This window comes from Desmodus rotundus, chromosome 6 (assembly GCF_022682495.2).
Source record: "Desmodus rotundus isolate HL8 chromosome 6, HLdesRot8A.1, whole genome shotgun sequence".
Lineage (NCBI taxonomy): Eukaryota > Metazoa > Chordata > Mammalia > Chiroptera > Phyllostomidae > Desmodus > Desmodus rotundus.
The window spans coordinates 83803192-83823840 of NC_071392.1; the positions used below are offsets into that span (position 1 = coordinate 83803192).

The following is a 20649-nucleotide window of genomic DNA, read 5'->3' on the forward strand; positions in this document are numbered from 1 at the left end:
TTTATGTACAACCCATGGATGTGAACTAAGAGGCGGGGGGGGGGGGGGATGCTGGAGGGTTGGGGGGGCAGGGTGGACGGGGGATAGAAGGGGAAAAATTGGGAAAACTGTAATAGCATAATCAATAAAAAATACTTTTAAAAAAAGGAAAAAAAGTAAAAGAAATGAAGGCACCTACTTCAAGAGATGGGGCTGGGAGTGACTGCTGGCTGAACAAGGGCACATCGACTGCAGGAGGGGACAGAGGGAGCCAACAGAGAAAGAACAAATGGCGGAGGCTGGAACGCACAGCACCCCCCCCCCCCCCCCCGCTCCCCCCCCCACCTGCCCGGGCCAAGCGTCGACGCCCAGCACGCAAAGCGGGGAGAGTGGAAAACCTTTTGGTGGGCGGAGTAGTTTCTAAGTATGCTTAGGGTTAGTGTTATAAAAACCCAGGGAGTGAGGCATTCTTGGATTGTAGAAGGCACATCTTTGAAATGGTCAACCATGGGGTTTTCTGAGCTTTGCAGGGAAACAAGAGAAGGCAGACTTGGAGCCACTGGGGGAATGAGAGATGTAAGGCCTAGAGGTCACGTCGAGTGGGAGTGGGAAGGGAGGGAAGGAAGGAAGGGAAGGGGGAAGGGAAGGAAGGAAGGAAGAGAGAGGGGAAGGAAGGGAGGGAGGAAGGAAGGAGTTGTGAAAAGTATTTGTAACCTCTTAGGCCAAGTGTGGCAAGAGGTAGCGGCACTAGTACTCATGTCAGGAAGGACTTCCAAGCCTGTGTCCAGGCTCAGTTGGACCAAGTGCCCCGTGACGTCTGTCACAGGCAAAAGAAAGGAAAGGAGAGCCATGGCCATAGCTCGTCAACCCTGTGAGATGCGATCAGAGAGATTTCAGGCTAAAAAGACTGGAGGAGGAACAGTCTCACATAATGGTGAAGTCCAAGCAGCCTGACCGTCCCTGCAGAGGACCGAGGTGTCTGTCCTACACCCGCCGGCGCCGTGGTGAAGGAGGGCTGGCAAACTAGCAGGGCGGGATGTTTAGATGGTCGATATGGGATGCCCAGTGCTTTGGCAGTAGCGGCAGTAAAGAGGGTGGGACCCCATCAGTCCAGGAAGAGGATGAGCTCCCTTGAAGTCAGTGGATGGAGGAGACAGTGACAGGTGGTGTAATCAGAATCAAGGACCCGAAGGAGAAAAGGATGTGGGAGAACGGTGATGGGTGCCCTTCTATTTCCACCACTAAACCCTAGGCCTCGAGGGCAGGACGTCAGTCTCTTCTTTGTATCTGAAGACCTAGCAGAGCCCAGCGCACAGCAGGGGCTCAGAAATTACGTGTGGGACCAACAGGAACATCTCTAGGGAGCAAGTATTCCCCCCACCCACCCCTCTCTCCCCACAAGTCGGGGAACTGACAAGAAAAGCAGCCGATCTGATGGGAAGTGGCACCGTCAGGGGGAAGTGGGATGCTGGCGGGGTGGGGTGCGGGAAGGGGTAGGCGGAGACAGCGGCCTTGAGTCCTGAGGGGCCACAGAGGGAGCCTACTCCTAGGACCTGGGGTAAACTCCAGATGATAAGCTCACCGCTCTACAGAGGAACAGCATGCGGACAGCTCGGGGATGCCCATTCCCCCCTTAACGAAATAGCACAGAGCTCAGGCCCTTCTGTGGGGAGACTGGTCTTATCTAAAAGAGGTTTCCAGAAAAGACAGCCGTGTGAGAGAAATCAAACACAGGTCTGGGGTCTAACCCCAACCCTGCTAACCGCCGCATCTGTGCCCTTTGGAGTAAATGCTGAGTGACTCCATTCACTCATTTGTTCATTCACTCATTCATTCCTGTGCCTCAGTGTCCTCACTTTGCAATGGGCTCAGATCTCTGCCGCACCCCCTTCATGAGCTTGCTGTGCTGATAAAAATGAAAGCTGTTTCAAAACACTTCACACGTAAGCTCCCCAGGTGTCCCACTGAAATGAAGTTCAGATGACTATCTCTTGTGCCTTAAAATGTTGTGTGACATGTTTGAAATAAGGGGGTCATCCACTGGGGCCTAGAATCCACTGTGATCCAGGGACGTGGTAGTATTTATGACAGTGGGGACCCCTGTACAAAAGGGAAGCATGACGCACACCCATCCCCCTCCTGTCGCCTGTCCTCACGCAGGGGAGAACCCACACACCTCTGGGACTACATCTCGTCCAGCTGGTTTTGGAAATAAATGCATCGCATGCTTGGTCACTAAAGCCACTGTCCTCAGAGCATGTGTGCTGTGCAGACACAAGGAAGGGAAACTAGGAAACGTCTAAAGCAGTAAATTATCACTCTCCCCAGACAGTGCTACGTCACTCCAGACAAGTCCCCGAACCTGGCTGTGCCTGCATTTCTGTAACGCATCCTGGAGCGATGCTGGTGATACACGCGTGGAGATGGAAGCAGGGAGCTCCCGCTGTGAGAGAGGAACCGGGACACGTCTGATTTAACTCAAGTAGATCCAAGAAAATCAGTGTTGGGAAAGCAGCAAAAGATGAAAATGCCTTGTTACACGAGTAAAGCGGGCCCCGCAGCAGAGCTGTGCGTGGATGAAAGGATGAGCCGAAGGAACCGTGAGGCCTGCGGCCCGTCTCGGGGCGACCTGTGACGAATGATCCACCTTTCTGCATAACACGGCATTAGGATGATCTTTAAACCAGTGCTTCTGCTGTGGGTCATGGGGACACACGTGGTGACCTCTGGGCCTGGCTGAACACTAGGGGGTCAGTGATGACAACACTGGGACTCGGTGTTGAAAACAATGAGCCTCTGCATTAGGGCTGGCGACCGGCGAGGACCAACCAAGACGTGTAGGATGCAACTGGTACAAAACTATCCTGAGACGGAAAATCCAATAGCTATGGTTTTTCTTTCTTTCTTTTTTACTTTTTAAGATTTTATTTAGTTATTTTTAGAGAGAGGAGAAGGGAGGGAGAAAGAGAGGGAGAGAAACATCAATGTGTGAGAGATGCATTCATGGGTTGCCTCTCTCACACACCCCCAACTAGGGACCCTGCCCACAACCCAGGCATGTGCCCTGTCTGGGAATCGAACCAGCAACCCTTCGGTTCACAGGCTGCCACGCAATCCACTGAACCACACCAGCCAGGGCGTGATTTCTTAAATAAATGAATTCTGGCTGAGCAAGCGCAGAGAGAAAAATACAAACAGAGAAGAGCGACAAAGAAAGAGAACAGAAGGCCGGACGGATTGAAGAGGTGCAGGATCTCCTTATGAGGGATATTGTAGAGACTGATCTGGGAGCCCCGTTCAGCTCAGCGGGTTAAGTAAGCCCCAAATTTAGGCAGATCCCTAAAACTACAGCTCTCTTCCAAAAAGCAGGATTCCCTTCCTCTCCAAATGTCCCTAGGGCTTCGAGCAGATGGGCAGGAAGTCCTCCCAGAAGGAACGGGCCAGAGTCGACACCCTCTGGAGCGGCCCCGCGCTGCATCGTCGGCCTCGCCTCCGCTGGCAGCTCGCAGTCAGGGGCGGAAGCCGCGGGAGGCCTGACTCACCAGTCCTCCGCCGCTCGAGCACGGGTGGGCAGGCCTGCGCGTGATGAATCACCGGAGCTGTGGATGCTATTCTGAGCTGCCAAGGACACGGATGCTCTCGCTGGCACCCTGGCACCCCGCACAGTTTCTCTCCTTCCTCATCTGGCTGTCAGGAGACGAGTGCTGTGGGAATGGAGTATTTGAGCTTTTTTAGCCCAAGGCAGAACCTATGTAACTCTTTCTATCCTTCCTGCTTCCCTCCTCGGTTCCTGGAAATCACTCAACTGAAACTGAGTTCCGGAAACTGAAACTGAGAGCCACCTCCTCCCAGGCCCCATTGAGGTGGCTTCGCTGAGAAGCCATTTCAGGGAAGGGCAGGGGAGGGCAGGGCATACCTTGTGGAATTCCCCAAATGAATCACCTGGATTTTTTATTTTGACTGAAAGTACCCAAGAAGTATGTAAGTTTAAGTTTCAGATTGTACAAGGCAAAATCAGACCGGTACTCAGAGCTCTGCATGAGAACATGGCACTTGGGTTCATTTCTCCATCTGTCTGGCTCCCACGGAAGCCCACAATGACACGCGGCCACGCAAGCCGTGTGAAGAGTTAAGTGCGCTTGGAGACTCTGTCAGCCAGGCACTTCAATAAGAGTGTGTCTTCGTAACACCGTCCTACTGCTCTGTGTTAAACTACAAGAGAACGCATAGCGGAAGGTCCGGAAGGTCCGCAGTCCTTCGCCCTCTCACGGTCTGTCTGTCTCCCAGGCCCTGGGAAAAGCAGTGCTCACACTTCAGGAAGATGGGAACCGTAGTCCTTTCCACTGACAAATATTTGCTGAAAACGAGGAAGGCATCTGGGGGATTACGGAGATGAAGGAGGCACCCTCAAGGAGATCAAGTCTAGCAGAAGAGATAAAATATGTACACAAGTCATTTTAAATGAGCATCAAGTCCTACAGGACATGGGGAAGGCGAATCATCCGGCGTGATGAAAGCCAGGCAGGATTCGCGAGCTGTGCCTTAGAGAACAAGGACAGCTCCCACGAGGGAAGACGGAAGCAAAGGTGACAGCAAAGCAGAGAAAGCAGTCTCATTTTTCTACAGGAGTGTGGGGAGATAAAGAATGTGAAGAAGTGCCCTGGCTGATGTGGCTCACTGGATTGATTACTGGTCTGTGAACTTCAAGGGCACTGGTTCGATTCCGGGTCAGGGTATGGGCCTGGGTTACGGGTTGGGTCCCAGTGATAGCGTGCGTGGGAGGCAGCTGATCGATGCTTCTCTGTCACTTCGATGTTCCTCTCCCTCTCTCTAAAAATAAATAAAAATTTTTAAATAAAAGATGTGGAAAAGCACCTCGGGTTTGGACGTGCAGGGCCTTAAACAACAAGTTTATATAAACTTCGGCTCAACCCGGTGGGTGCGGAGAACTCAGTGAAGACCCTCCACGGGGTGAGAGTCGTGATCAAATCAGAGTCCCCACAAGCTCAGCCTGGCAGCTTGCCTGCAGGATGGATCAGAGGCGAGAGAAATCAGAGGCGGAGAACTTAGGTTTTATTTCAGATGGGAGTCCTGAAGGCCTGAACAAAGGCGGTAACCATGGGGATGAAAAGGTGTGTACAATGTTACGGGCCGGATTAAACAGGGCCTGAATTTTCACTGGATGTGAGCAAATGAGAGAGGGACACAAAGACATAAAAACAACTCTGAGCAAAACTAGAAACCACCAGAGCTATATGTGTTTTTTTTTTCAACTAGAAGAGATGATCTTAAGCTGGTTTGACTGAGAAAATGACAGTTAATAATGAGCCTATGGACAGTTTGGAGGCGGGGGGTTTCTTTACATACCGGCATCTAACACTCAACACTTCCTGGTAGAATTCATAAGACAATCAATTCAAACTCAAGTTTGATTCTAAGTTCACATTCCTTCCACTACACCCTAAAGTCAGGGGGCAGAAAACGAAGCAGGATGGTGCAGGATGACTGAAGGGCAAGAGGCCATCTGTGAGAAACTACAGCCAACACCATACTCAGTGAAGAAGGCTGGGTGCCTTCTTCCCCAGAGCAGGAGCAGGACAAGAGTGGCCGCTCTCGCCACCTCTATTCAACACTGTCCCGGACGTTCTAACCGGGGAAATTAGGCAGGAAGAAGAAATCACAGCATCCAGGATAGTGAGGAAGAATTAAACTGTCTCTTGCCCCAGATGATGTGATCTCACATGTCAAAAATCCTCAGGTGTCCATAAAGGAATTATTAAAACAAAAAACAAGCTCGGTTAGGTTGCTGGATATAAAACCAATACACAAGAATCAATTGCATTTCTGTATACTAGCAATGAACAAGATGAGATGAAATTAAGCAGCCCCGGCTGGTGTGGCTCAGTGGGTAGAGTGCTGGCCTTCAAACCAAAGTGTCAACGGTTCAATTCCCAGTCAGGGCACATGCCTGGGTTGGGGGCCAGGTCTCCAGTGGATGGCACACAAGAAGCAACCACACATTAATGTTTCTTTCCCTCTCTTTCTCCCTCCTTTCCCCTCTCTCTCAAGATAAATAAAATCTTTAAAAAATAAAAATATAAAAAAAGAAATGAAGCAAATAATTTCATTTACAATAGCATCAAAAAGAAATACTTAGGAATAAATATAACGAAAGAAGTATGAAGCTTGTACACCGACAACTATGGAACAGCATTTGAAGAAAATTAAAGGAGACCTAGATAAGTGTGAAGGCGTCCCACATTCATGGACTGGAGGATTTCATCTTGTTAAGAAGGCAGTAATACTTCCCAACTGATCAACACAGTCAACACGGTCCCTTTCAAAATTCCAGCTGTCTTTTTTTTTCTTTTTGCAGAAACAAACTAATCAACAAACTAATTCTAAAATTCATGTGGAAATGCAAAGGACCCAGAATCACCAAATCAAAATTGAAAGAGAAGCACAGAGTTGGAGGACTCACACTTCCTGATTTCAAAACTTCCTACAGAGCTGTAGCAATCAGGACTGCGTGGTATTGGCATAAGGGTAGACACGTAATGTAGATCCATGAGACATAGAGCTCGATGCAACAGAATCGAGAGCTCAGAAATAAATCCTTACGTTTATGACTAATTGGTCTTTGACAAGGATGCCAGACAATCCAACGGGGAACTGTCTTCTCAACAAATGGTGCTGGGACAACTGGATATCCATATGCAAAACAATGAACTTGGACTCCTGCCTAATATATATTATATACAAAAATTAACTCAAAGTGAATCATACACCTAGAGGTAAGAGCTAAACAGTAAAACTCAGAAGAAAACTTAGGAGTAAATCTTCGTGGCCTTGGACTAGGCAAAGAACCCTTATAAAGTTCAGGTTACGCCACTCCGCTTTTATGAAAGACCTACATGAGTACCTGTTTTCTCTAAGCAAAAGAAATCCAAACATGGTTTTTTTGCTTTTATGAAAAAAGCCATTACCGTACTATCTTTCAGAAAAACGAGGCGGCTTCGTGTGAACTCAAGGAAAGCAGGGAACACCTATATACGAAAGAGACCTGAAGACATAAATCCACACAAAAACGTACACAAATACTCATAGTAGCATCATTCATAATAGCCAAGAAGTAGGAATAACCCAAATGGCCACCAATTGACAAATGAGTACACCAGGAGTGGCTCACACATGATCCAGTCATAGTAAGGAATAAAGACCCCATACTTGCTACAATGGAAACCAGCCTTTGTCTCAGTTGGACCTGCAGGGTTTTAATTTAAGGAGGTGACTGAGTGGTGACACAGACTGGTCACTGCCACGGAAAGAAGATTTTTATTACTTACAGTTCCTGAGAGGAGGGCACATCACCACCACGCAGGGCCACCTGGGGAAGCTCCAGCTGGCATCGGGAGGCAGGGAAGCCAGCTGGAGCCTGTGCTGTTTTCTGCAGGGAAGGCAAGGCGGGGCGGGGAGACCACTCAGGGCTGGCTGGTCCGAATACTTCGGCAGGCTTTGGGAAGGGGCTGGCCCCGGGTGTCTGGTACTAGGCCTGGGGCTAATTTAGAGCAGGGGAAATCCTGGCTTGGTGTGTGAGAATTTGATAGAGGAGATGGTTACTTGGGGCGTGGGCTCTGGACTTGGCTGTTTTCAGGTGAAAAGTGCTCCAGGATGAGCCCTTGCCTGTCTCTAAGGACCGGCTCACCCTGGCAGGGCAGTTTCTGCCCAGTCAAGGAGGCCACAACTGCGGGGGCGTCCAGAACAGAGAAAACTTTGAAATATAATTAGCACAGCCCTGACCAGTTGGTTGGAGCATCATCCTGCAAAGCAAAAGGTCACCAGTTCATTTCCCAGTCCGAACACACCCCTGGGGTACAGGCTCAGTCCCAGGCTGGGGTGTGTACATATATATAAAACTCTGTAACCTTACATTAGGTTACTAATACATCTACTGATGTCTCATGTAACTTGGAAAAGAATGAATGTTCTCTTATTCCACATAAAGGCGATCGATGTTTCTTTCTCCCATAGATGTTTCTCTACCTCTTTCTCCCTCCCATCCTCTCTAAAAATAAGTAAAAATAAAAATTTAAATATATATATATATATATATATATATATATATATATATATATATATATATATATATAAACACAGCTAGCTCCCTGAGGAATGGATGCCAAATAGAAAAATACAGAACTTAAGAAAACCCAGTTAGAACAGCCTTGAAAACATTATGCTAAGTGAAAGAAGCCAATCACAAAGCCAATTCCATTTGTATGAAATGTCCAGAACTGGCAAATCCGTAGACACAGGATGTTAACCAGTAGTTGCCTGGAGCTGGGGAGAGAGGAGAATGGAGACTGAGAGCTGATGGGTATGGGTTTCTTTTGGGGATGATAAAAATGTTCCAGATAGTAGTAATAGGCGCAGAACTCTGTGAATATCCCTAAAACTTTTGCATACTTTGCCCTGGCTGGTGTGGCTCGGTGGATTGAGCACCGGACTGTGAACCAAAGGGTCGCAGGTTCAATTCCCAGTCAGGGCACATGCCTGGGTTGTGGGCCAGGTCCCCAGCATGGGGCGTGCAAGAGGCAACCACACATTGATGTTTCTCTCCCTCTCTTTCTCTTTCCCTTCCCTTCTCTGTAAAAATAAGAAAATAAAATCTTTAAAAAAAAAAAAAAAAAAAAAAAACTTTTGCATACTTTAATTGGGCAGCTTATATGGCATGTGCAAATTATATCTCAATAAGGTTGCTCTCTAAAGAAAAAGGCAAGGGAAGAAGGTGTTCAATACTACCACAAACAAAACATCGGTAGAATAGAATTGTTACCACGGCTTACGCCCACGTCTCTGGTCTCCGAGATTTTCTACCTGGAGAGAGTTCGTGCAGGATCTCCTGAATTAACCCAGCAGCCCTGACTGGTGTGGTCAGTTGGTTCAGCATCATTCCACAGAGTGAAAGGTCACCAGTCCAGTTCCCAGCCAGGGCACAAGCCTGGGATGCAGATTTGGTCCCCAGTCTGGGCGCATACAGGAGGCAATCAACTGATGCTTCTCTCTCGCTTTGATGTCTTTCTCTCCCCCTTCCTCTCTCTCTAAAAAGCAATGAAAAATTGTCTTTGGGTGAGAATAAAAAAAAAAAAAAAGATCCTTAAGGCTGTGAGCCTGGGGGAACAGGTTCTCTTTAACTGTCAGATGATGTTACCACTTACAGTTAAGGAGAAACCAGAACATGTGAGAATTATGGCAAAGTCGAGGGCTCGTGGTCCAAGAATAAGAGAGCTATTTAATGAATAAGAATCTAGCCCTGCCAGGTAGCAGCTCAGTTGGTTAGAACATTGTACCAATATGCCAAGGTTGTAGGTTTGATCCCCAGTCAGAGTACATGTAAGAATTAACCAATGAATGCATAGATAAGTGGAACAGCAAACCAATCTAAAAAAAAATCAATAAATTTTTTTTAAAGAATCCAAAAATCATGACGCCAAAGTCACTCAACATTTCAAGCAGTTTATTACCCAGAGACCACTATAAACTTGTATGGGTAGTGGGTTTGCAGGGACTGGGGTGAGAAAATGAATGATATTAAACTGAGCTGCCAGAAGACATCCGATCTTCAAACAATTTAAGACTGAAAAACAAGTGAAAATTGGGGCTAGAGATATTTAGTAGTCATCTGTAGGTTTTGGCAAAACATGAAAGGTAAACTTTCTGAAGGAAGAAGTATTGGAAGTAGAACAGAGAAAATTAAACATTTCCTTAGTCCTACCTTCCCCTTCCCCACCACTCTTAGGAGGGGAGTTTTCAGAAACGATTAGAAGACAGGACTGACTTTCTAGAGTTTTATACATGGGTTGAAGACAGGCTGAAAACGGACTGAACGGAACACAGATGATGAAACAATTTTGTTCAGAGAGTTTTCTTCGGAGTTGAGAATTAGAATAAAAAAGGAAATTAAATTAAGAGAGAAAAGTAGAATTCAAAGAATGAGAAAGTAGTCGACAACTTCAACAGTAAAGAACTGGGCTGCCAGAGTTGATCAGAAGTCCATAGCTGGGAGGATCGTTCCAATAAAGTTGAAGACTGGAAGCTTACGAAGCTGAGAGACTGGAGCTGCCTTCAAACATACCCAGAGAAAATACACATCTGGGTTGCTTCAGAGGAAGAATTAGGACCAATGGAAGACATGACGAGGAGATTTCTATTCGGCAGGAGCACGGATTTTCGAACAGTTAGAGCTATTCCACAATGGAATGGCCTCATGAGGGACAGTGTGCTCTGTCTCCAGGAGAGTCCATTTCCAAGTGCACGTCCAGGTCGTGACTGGCTGTTAGGACAACACAAAGGAATTCACACACTGAGGAGAAGGAATAAGCTTCCTTTAGCTCTAACCTCCATAATTCATAATTCAAAGCTGGAGTCCAGATCAGGGAAGGAGTAGGTGGTGAATGAGAAGTGGTTTTCAGAGGTAGACCACCTGGCGTGTGCATGGGTAGACCTCTGGGCTTGCTGGTCGATCACCCAGGTTCCCAGAGGTATACATGCAAGTTTGCACAAGTAGATCATCTGTTTGGAGAACTCACCCACTACTCACAGTATAAGGCATGGTGGCAGCAAGGCATGGAGGGGATGGTTGAAGGTCTCAATGGAGGGGCCTGCGGAGTTTAAAGACTAAAGGGTGGGGGAGAAAAACAGTGGTGAGAAACTAATCAAAGGGAGTGGTATTTAGAGGGAAGTTAATTCCTCTGAGGGACAGAGAACTGTCCAAGTGGAGAGACTCCAGATAACCTTGATCTTTCAGTAAAACAAGCTGTCATCTGTCATCAGCTGTGATAGCAGGCTGGGGACAGGGGGAACTGAGAACGTCAACAAGAATAACTTGCCGGGAGGGTTTCAAAACAAACGGATATAAAGTAATAACGAAATAAAAAACATGTGGCACTTTCCGGTGCTGAAAAGTACAGCAGGCGGAGTCTTTGCGACTTTGTCTCCCCCTGCTGAGGCAGGAGGTACAAGGGCCTGCTATCCAGAAAAGGGCTTAATACTGAGCTGTTTCTTTTGGGGGGTAGAAGGAGAAAAACATAAATGTTGATCTAAAAATCTCCTTACCAATGAGAATCACCAGGACCCTGCAGCATTAAACGAGCTGGTTACGCAGCCTGTGCCTGAGCCAGCGCAGATGTTGGGGGGGGGGGAGCAGGGGCGGGGAAGGGAAGAGAGCGAGCAGAGGCGTGACAGCGTTGTCATTCCTTTGGACCACTCTTGCTAAAAGGTTCTTTTCTTAACTAACTCGTCCCTTTATCCAGAGGCTGTGTCAACGGCCAATAAGTAAGTGATGGCAGGGACCGGGGTGGGAGGTGGATTGAGGGAGCTCTGGTCTTGTTTTAACTTAACGAGGGAGCTTTCTTCAGTCAGGACACAGGCTTGTTTCTCCAAAGTTCTGTTAAACAACACTCTGGGTGACCAGGCAGCACTTACATTCGCTCCAAGAGCTTGTTCACAGAATCACCCTCTACGCGCACCCAACTGGGAGCGCGAACACCGATCAGCCTGTTTCACCGCTAAGGGGCATCTGGGGAAGGGTCTCTGCCACCTGACCCTTCTGCCGCCTGACCAGGCCCACCCTCCTGGCTCCACATGGGTTGTTCTTTCTTTATTTCATCAGCCCTTTAACATCTTCGTTAGGTACAATTTCTTAAGAAATCAACTACAAAACTGCTAGGTTCACGAAACTTCCCATGGTGAGGCTAGGAAAACCACCAAAGCGTGAAGTCACCGAGCAAATGCACACACACAAAATCCAGCACGCTGGTACCTGGTGTCACTCTTCAGGGCGTGATCATAACTAGCAAACAAGGTGAAGGCCTTTCAAGTCCTCAGGTGAAAGGTTTTTACCTAAATACAATTATCCCATTAAAATCCACAACGTTCCCATCAAACAGGGTGGCCCTTTTATACACATTTCACTGATGACGCAGTTATGAGATGACAACTTCCTTGTGGTAAAGAGAATTTAAAATAGTCTCAAGTGACTTTGCTACTTTTTATCTCATTTCTAAAAAGGCATATGGGAAAAAATTATTTCTTTAGTCAGAGGTCAAGAGCAGCCAGTAAAAAGCTGACTGACGGCTTTTTAAAAGGGAGAGCCTTGTTCGAAGTGAAACCTTCCCTGGGAGGAAGGGGAAGAGCGAGGACCTTGGCCAAGGGGAAAGAGGCAGACCTGGCTAAGGCGGGAGCATGAAATGAAATAATCCCACGTGCCCCATCCAGGAGCCCGGGAAGGAAGACGTTACAATGCAGTCCTCCTGAGCTGCAGACAGAAGGGCCAGGAAAAAGAGGGAAGAGTGTTTTTTAAAAAGCAAACCTGGAGCAGAAGGCACCTCAGAGACGCTAAGGTGCAGGTGCCAGGGCGGCTCTGAGGGGCTCTGGGGGGCGCTCAGCCAAGCAGCAAGCACGGGGCTGGGGCAGTTTACACGCAGAGGCTCCCAGCGTCGGACAGGCCGGTGTGCCCTCCAGAGAGCTGGCCCTCGGAGAAGAGGAGAGCAGTTGCACAGCTCGGAAGCCAACCCAGGATAAGATTAAGTTAAATGAGAAGTGGCCACATGACATAATGGAGAAGACACTGGAGTTAGGTCAAAAGGCCTGGGTTGTGACCTGGTCCCTGTTCTATCACTTACCAGATTGTGTGACCTGGGGCAGATCACTTAACCTCTCTGAGCCTGTTCTCACATCCAAGGCCCAGAACCAGCTGCCCTGCCTACCTTACAAAGATGTGGTGGGATAGAGTATGTGTATATATATATATATATATATATATATATATATATAGTCTGTACAGAAAAAGGGCAGCCACTGTTAACATAACGAGAACAGTTTGTGCGACACTGATGTAACCTGGCAGCCCAGGAGAGTGGACTGGAATGTGCGTGTGTGAACAATGATGACTTCACTATACTAGTCAGTGGGGGCGTCAGACGCAGATGAGCGAGCACGTGTATTGTGTGGCTGTCGCGTTCAAAATGACTGAGTAGAACAACGCATCTGCATCAAATTTTGTGTTAAATGAAACTATTCAGATGATTCAGAAGGCTGCAGCTATGGGCAGCTGGTGATTGGCAGCTTCATCACCACAGCGCACCTGCTCATGCATCACGTCTGGTGCAGTTTTTTTGACAAACATCAAATCACCCAGGTGACTCAGCCCCCTTACAGCCCAGATTTGGCGCCCTGCGACTTCTGACTTTTCCCAAAACTAAAATCACCTTTGAAAGGGAAGAGATTTCAGACCGTCAATGAGATTCAGAAAAATATGATGGAGCAGCTGACGGTGATTGGGAGAACTGTGTGAGGTCCCAAGGTGTCTACTTTGAAGGGAACTAAGTTGTCATTGTCCTGTATACAATGTTTCTTATATTTTATATCTTCTTCAATAAATGTCTCTATTTTTCTTTTAATTTTTTTTTAAGAGAGAGAGAGGAGAAGGGAGGGAGAAAGAGAAGGAGAGAACATCAATGTGTGGTTGCCTCTCACATGCCCCCTACTGGGGAGTTGGCCCACCCCAGGCATGTGCCCTGACTGGGAATTGAACTGGTGACCCTTTTGGTTCACAGGCCAGCACTCAATCCACTAAGCCACACCAGCCAGGGCTCTATTTTTCATAATACATGGCTAGATGCCTTCTGAACAGACCTCATATATACATACATGTGCATATACCTATATACCTAAAGTTACACTTACATACATGGTTACATAGCACAGTTACATGTAATGTAGTCACGAGACACATGTGACACACATATATAATCATTTGACTTGAATCATCATATAAACATCTGTATTTCATATTTAATCTGATTTATTCTACATATATGCTGAAACAAACTTTATCACCCAAAACACACAGGGCATTTAAGGAAAAGCAAAAGGAAGATGACTCTGAATCTAAAAGTCCAAGAGGCCATGTGGGGAGGTAAATCTGCTGTCTTGATTAAATGGCTTCAGCGTCCTTGGACATGGAACTGACTCTTTGACTCTCTCAACTTAATTGAGGAAATGACAACTTACCCACAAACAACCAGAGAGCAAAACAAGGCAGTAAAATCAGTCAGCCTGGGGCAGATTGTGTGGTCTACCTACACCAGCTCCAGGACCACGCAGGGGGAACAAAGACAGCAGCTTGAACACACAGCCGGATACCAGGGCCATTTATCGCGGGAGGCCGTGGTCTATGCAAGGCAAGGGGCCATGCATGGGTCAGGAGTCACAGCCCACTGTGCCCACCCTCCACTCTCTCATTTTCTTTCCACCTTTTCTAGCACGATCAACATTTACTCAGGACCAACCATGCAAGAAACTAGGGGCTAGAGAAAAAGAGCAACATTTTCCCTGGGGAGTTAGATATAAAAATAGATAAGACAGAAACAGCTAAGCATCCAATAAGTAATACTGATTTTGCTACCAGAGGAAGGCGAGGAGATGGAGGGCTACAAAGGTTGGCTGGGGAAGGTTTATTGGATTACATGATGCTTGGCCAAGCCTGGAAGGAAAATTAAGATTCAGACAGCTGAGTGTTAAAAAGGGTTATTAGGGTGCTGGGGTGGTTCAGTGGATTCAGCACCAGTCTGCGAACCAAAAGGTCACTGGTTTGTAGGCCAGGTCCCCAGTTGGGGGAGCGGGAGAGGCAACCACACATTGATGTTTCTCTCCCTCTCTTTCACCTTCCCTTTCTCTAAAAACAAATAAAATCTTTAAAGAAAAAATAGAATTATATAGGTTTCAAGAGTGCGATTAAAAAAAAAGTTATTAGAGACAAGAAGTGTGAATTGAGACAAGGTTTGCACCACAATTTGAATATACCAACACTACTCAACTGCACACTTAAAATGGTGAAGATGATAAATTTTATGTGTATGCTATCACAATAATTTGTTTTAATCCTTACCCAAGGATATGTTTTTACTATTTTAGAGAGAGAGGAAGGGGGAGAAAAAGAGAAACATCCATCAGTTGCCTCCAGTATGCACCCTGACCAGGGACTGAACCCACAACCTAGGTATTCTCCTGACTGGGGATCAAACCCACATTTTCATGATGTACAGGATGATGCTCCACTCAACTGAGCCACCCAGCCAGGGCCACAATTGATTCTTTTAAAATTTTTTTAAAGATTTTATTTATTTATAGAGAGGGGAAGGGAGGGAAAAAGAGAAGGAAAGATCATGTGTGAGAGAAACATCAATCAGTTGCCTCTCACATGTCCCCAACTGGGGACCTGGCCCGCAACCCAGGCACGTGCCCTGACCGGGAACCAAACCGGCGAACCCCTGGTTTGCAGGCTGGCACTCAATCTGAGCCACACCAGCCAGGGCTTTTTTTTTTTGTAAAAAACAGGTGCTTCCTAAACAGAAAAAATATTTTTTTAAGGGAGGTATGAATGCACACTGCTGTTGGTAGCGAGTCATGAGCTAAAAAGTCTGATTCTGTGGAGGGTTCTTATAGAGGCCATGGGCGATTCAGTACCGTAAGTTGACGCTGGATTGAAAAACCTCATCGCAGGTGGCACCTGATTTCCTCACCAAGGCTTCTAACTTCGTGGTCCAAGGATGGGCTTCAAGTTTTGGCCGTGAACACCCTGTAATAAACTTCAAATGTTTGTTCATACGTGTATTTTGATCTAGATGAGGGAGTGAGTGCCTTTCAGATTCTCAAAAGGGTTTATGACTTAGAAAACATGGAAACCACTCACGCAGGCCATTGGCAGAGGGGTCTGTGTGGGATGGGACACAGCTGAGCTTTTAAAAGCTGAGCCCATTTCCCCTGGGACTGGCTGTTAACTGAACACCAGATAGCATTTAACAAACGGATGCCACACCTGCCTTTAGCGGTTTCTTCCTCGCTAAGCATCTAACAGAGCTCCTGGCAATTTATGAGAGCAGCTCGCCAGGGTGACCGCTCTTGTAGGAAGGAACCCAGCAGAGGGTGAGCAGAGAAGAGAAGCCAGTAAAAGGGACAGGAGGTGAGAAGATGCAATAAATTCAAGTACACAGAAGTCAAAGGAAGAAAGTCCTGGGGGAGATGAAGCGGTTACGTGTCAAGTACAAGAGGAGTAAGAAAAGGGAACGTCAAAAAAAAGATGTCCAATTCTATGACCTTCAGATGCAGGGTTTCTGTCGGGTGATGAAATAAGACATCAGAGGTTAAGAATAAGGTGTCCGAATTGGGACACTTGAAGAGCAAAGGGCAGTGCTGTTGACAATTTTGTCTGAACATCAGGCAGAAGCCAGGCCTGTCCTGGGCAAACAGATCAACTCAGTTACCTAGCTGAGGAGGAAGTTAGTACAGCCAGGAAGGCAGCAGATACCAACTCAAAGGATTTGGCAGTGAAAAGGTAAACAGGATGTGAGTCAGAAGAACTAGTCCAGATAAGAGAAGCCTTTATCAGTTACTGAATGTGAGAGGCAGGGCAGACTTCTGGAGGTTTTAAAGGGGGAGGGACAGAGTGGATGAGAACGTCTTGCATCCTCTGTCCCCCTGAACCTCACCATGCACATAGAGGGCCCTCAGCTGTTTCTTGAGTAAGTGTTGACCATGGGACTCTGGTCCTCCCGGAAGCAGGAAGGAACAGAATAAGCAGGAAAGGGGAGGGGCCTTTCTTCCTTCAAAACTATACAGAGGAGGAAAGAAAATGTCTAACACGAAAAGGCAGGCCAGAGCATTTTATTTCAACCTAGTGAGCATCAGTGACACAGCTGTCAGGGAAGGATGCGTTTCTATTTCCAAATTAGCCTCACGGAGGACTTTTCTTCAAGGGAAAAAAATCAGTAAGAAAGTGAAGTTAACTCTTAGTGTTCTTTGACACTAATTCCCATGTAGATGGTCAGAAGTAGCATAAGGAAATGTATCCATAGTGAAACATCCCTCCTTCAGTGCTGAGCAGCTGTTTTGTTGATAATTTCACTTCAGGTCCATGTAAGTTTAAACAGGTAAGAAAAGAATAGCTGGTGCCGGGATGCAAAGATGTGAGCACACTCACTTGGGGCTGTGGAAGACACGGCTTTTGTGGACAGAATGAGCAACAGTGTAAGAGGGGCTATAAAAGTGCCATCAGTGGCAACGGCTACCAGCACAGCAAAGTGAGTCAGTGGACCACACATGCAGTAGGACAAAGTTGTAGCCAACTCTCCAAGCTGGGAGAACCATTTCAATACATTGTGGCCTGTGTAATCGTGCAGAAGAACGCAACAGGATTGCACAGGGAGAGCTCCTGATTCTGGGACAGCTCTACCGCCGGGGGCCGAGCCTCGCGACGGGAGAGGGAGCCAGCGTGCTGCATCGTTGGTGACCTTGGACTGATCCTGAGCGCCTCCTCCGCCCAGGCTCCTCCTCCATCTGTCTCGACATTTTTCTTCTGCCTTCCAACCACCAGCCGTGGTTTCAGAGAACACCTTTCCCTTTCTCTTCATTTCTGTGGCACTCTCAAAATGTGGAGAAAAAACCCAAGGGACCGCACTGTCCTCTGACCGGCAGGCGCTCAGTCGGGAACCTCACCGTTGGCAGTCGCAGGCCTGGGCTGCCACGTGTCTCAGCTCTGACGCTCTCTGTTCGAAGAGGCTGCAAACGTAAAGCTGCTACTGGGAAACGTCCTCCACTCTGAAGTGATTCCAACACTGACTTCCCACACTATGTACTCTTTCTAGAATAAGTTATTTCAGTTAAAAAAACTTAAGAAGACAGGACCATACTATGTAAAGGGAGAGGAATCTCGGCCGAATGTCAGAAAGATGGTAAATAATCAAAACGGCGTTCATCCGCAGACAATTAAGTGACCACTGGGAAACCCACCCGAACACGGCACCTTCCTACACAGAGGAGAGGGAAGGCTTTCACAGAACATGCTAGAGAGGGGCTGGTCCTGCACCTACATGGGGAGAAGCTGTACAATCCGGCGACACAGTAGGGCCAGTGGATGGTCAGTAGGGAACACTCAACCGCAGAAAATCAATCACCAGGCCTGAGTCACACTCTAAAACACAAAGTTCAGAGTATATATTTAAATAACCAGACGGACAGATATTTATTACAAAAGTCAATTTATTTTCCCTCCCTGTGTTTCATATTTTCCCTTTTTGTCAGTAATGAGCAATTAGACTGGCAATCTTCTTGATTAAATAATACTAACAAACACACCACATTTCAGAGTATAAAGCAGGATGTTGAAAAATATTCCCTAACCCGATGCAAATTAGGCAATCCTCAAAATTGCACACTTACCCCCTAGTTTCGTACGTAATTTAAAATATTTATACAGAATGACCTCAAAATATGGATGATTATGAGAAGGGACCCCCAAAAAAAAACAGAATTATCTTCTGGAAGGCAGGCCCCTTGTAGTACAGGCTTCCCCCACTAGGTAATTGTTCTAGGAACCCATGTGGATCAGTACACCAGCAGGCGTTGTTGTGAGAGACTGTGTTTGGCTTCAGGGTTTTTTTTTTTTTTTTGAAGACTCTTTCAATAGTTTGCTCATTTCATGATGGGTGATTTACAAGCACACCTGCCCACACCTCAATGAGTGTTCAGCAGTTTTGGACCACAAATAGCATGACCTTTGTGCCCCACCCTTCCTATTCACCTGATCTCACTCCAATCAACTTCTTTTTGTTTCCCCAGATGGAAAAAATCCTCAAAGGGAAGTGTTTTGCCAATGTGGAAGAGGTGAAACAAAAATGGCAGAAACACTGAAAAGCATCAAAATCGATTAGTTCAAAAACTGTTTTGAGCAGTGGGAAAAACGTCTCAATAGGTGTATTGCATCAAATGGAGAGTACTTTGAAGGTGACTGAAGTTTAAACATGTAAGAATGAATATGCATTTCCTTATCATAAACTCCGGGATTTGGGGGGTTCCATCTCACGGTATAGAATTCACAGCCTTGAAGATGTATACTCTGCAAACTTCTAAAGAATCGGGACTGAAACACCCATTAGGCCCTAGTGATACATTACTGTGATTCGGTGTCACATACCTAACACTTCAACGTCCTTCCTTTTCCCCCAATTTTAGTCCGCTGCTGAGGTAACTCAAGGAATCCAGCTGCAACCAAGATCAACCCTCTGGAAATAAGGTGAAGCAGAGTAGCTTCCCAGTTGGCCCCAGACAGCCAATCTGGGGCTGAATACATCAGCCGTAGGATACACACTGGAATGCACACAGCGGACACACCTGTGGTCCTTGAAAGGGTGACTGAACTCTTTCAGGAGTCAGTCGGTTTTGAATGAAGACGGAAAACAAGTTGACGACAATTTGATGATATTTTTGCTTCTGCGTGTAGTGTGATTTTTCCCACCGTGGTTAACAAAGACCTTCTTGATTCACAGCGGGCTTACGCTGGATCCAGCTAGAGCACTTTATCAGGATTAGAGGCTTCAAAGATGAGCCTCATTTCCAAACTCATTTCCGAAGCAAAATGCAACAAGTCTTTCTATTGATATAAACCATGCTTGGCTGCCTCGTGGTCAGTCAGCTTCGCAGGCTGGAGAACAAGGGTCCAAGTCCAATATAGCCTTTAAGGTTAAAGGGATAAACCTCAACAGGCCCAACGAAGACACTGGCAGATTCACAGGCCATTTGTACATTCATGAAACAACACTGAAGTTCATCAGCGACAGTTCCTGTAGTGTAGCAAAGCAGCCTGGCCCCAGTCCAGTCAGCATCACAGAAGCTGACGCTGCTGAAAGGGGCTTGGCTGTCTGAGGTTGTGCCGGATCCCTTGAGACAACCCCAAAAAGGATGAATTAAAAGAAATCATTCCCATCATTCTTGTTCTTTTGTGGGCACAGTCATTCACTCAGTACACGAGCTTGTCGCCTTTGCATAAGAGAGCGTATCTCCCTCACTATTAATGGCGCGATAAACAGAACAGTACAACTTGTCTGCAAAGAGAAAAAAAGCATGAAATGTGCGGTAACAATGTAACTGAGTCTGCTGCAGCATGGTGTTCTGAACATAATAATGACTGTGGACAATTACATTCATTCTGACTTCATACAAAGACAGCTCTAATCTTCAATGAATTAGAAAAAATTTTGAAAATTACAGTTTACATTACAAAATACTTAATGTTACAGTACAGTCTCCAAAAAAAGAACTGTTACACAAATTAAATAATTTACAACAGGTGGAACAGAAAATCGATCCTGGGGCTCAGATTAAAACAGTGTTTCTTAAAACAGATTCAGTTTCTTTCCATTGCAATTTCTAGTATGATCATAACAGCAAGTTCACCAGGACACACTTTCCTCCACTTAGCAGGGGCACAGAAGTGGACAGTTTCCTGACCGGCCTCTGGAAGCCACCAGGCAGTGAGGCAGAAGAAAACGTCCTTTCTGAGAGCAGAGTACGCAAGCCTGAAGGCAGCACCAGGGAACTCCAGGGGCTGAACTACCCCATGACTCCTTGGACAAGACAGTAGTGTCTGGGCTTGGACGACTGAGGCTGCCTGCAATTAGGGTGCCCTAGATTTAGGGACAGAAACTGGGGGCATCCCTGGTGGATGAAGCTGTCACTCAACTCTCTCAAGCAGACCTGTCTTGAGCACCATCTCACTGATAACAGGACAGATGTCAGGTGCTTATTCAGAAAGCAACATTTCAGAAGCACAAG

At 46.7% G+C, this 20649-nt stretch overlaps 1 protein-coding gene across 3 annotated transcripts in view; it reads right to left on the reverse strand.

Annotated features, from left to right (window-relative positions):
- Positions 1 to 18060: 18060 nt before the first annotated feature.
- SLC37A3 (solute carrier family 37 member 3) overlaps positions 18061 to 20649 on the reverse strand; it is a 45008-nt gene continuing 42419 nt past the window's right edge. For all 3 annotated transcript variants that reach the window (XM_053926340.1, XM_053926341.1, XM_045191134.3), the window contains one exon: positions 18061 to 19919. In XM_053926340.1, coding sequence (XP_053782315.1) covers positions 19827 to 19919 — 93 coding nt within the window. In that variant the 3' untranslated portion in view covers positions 18061 to 19826. The remainder of the gene's footprint in view (positions 19920 to 20649) is intronic.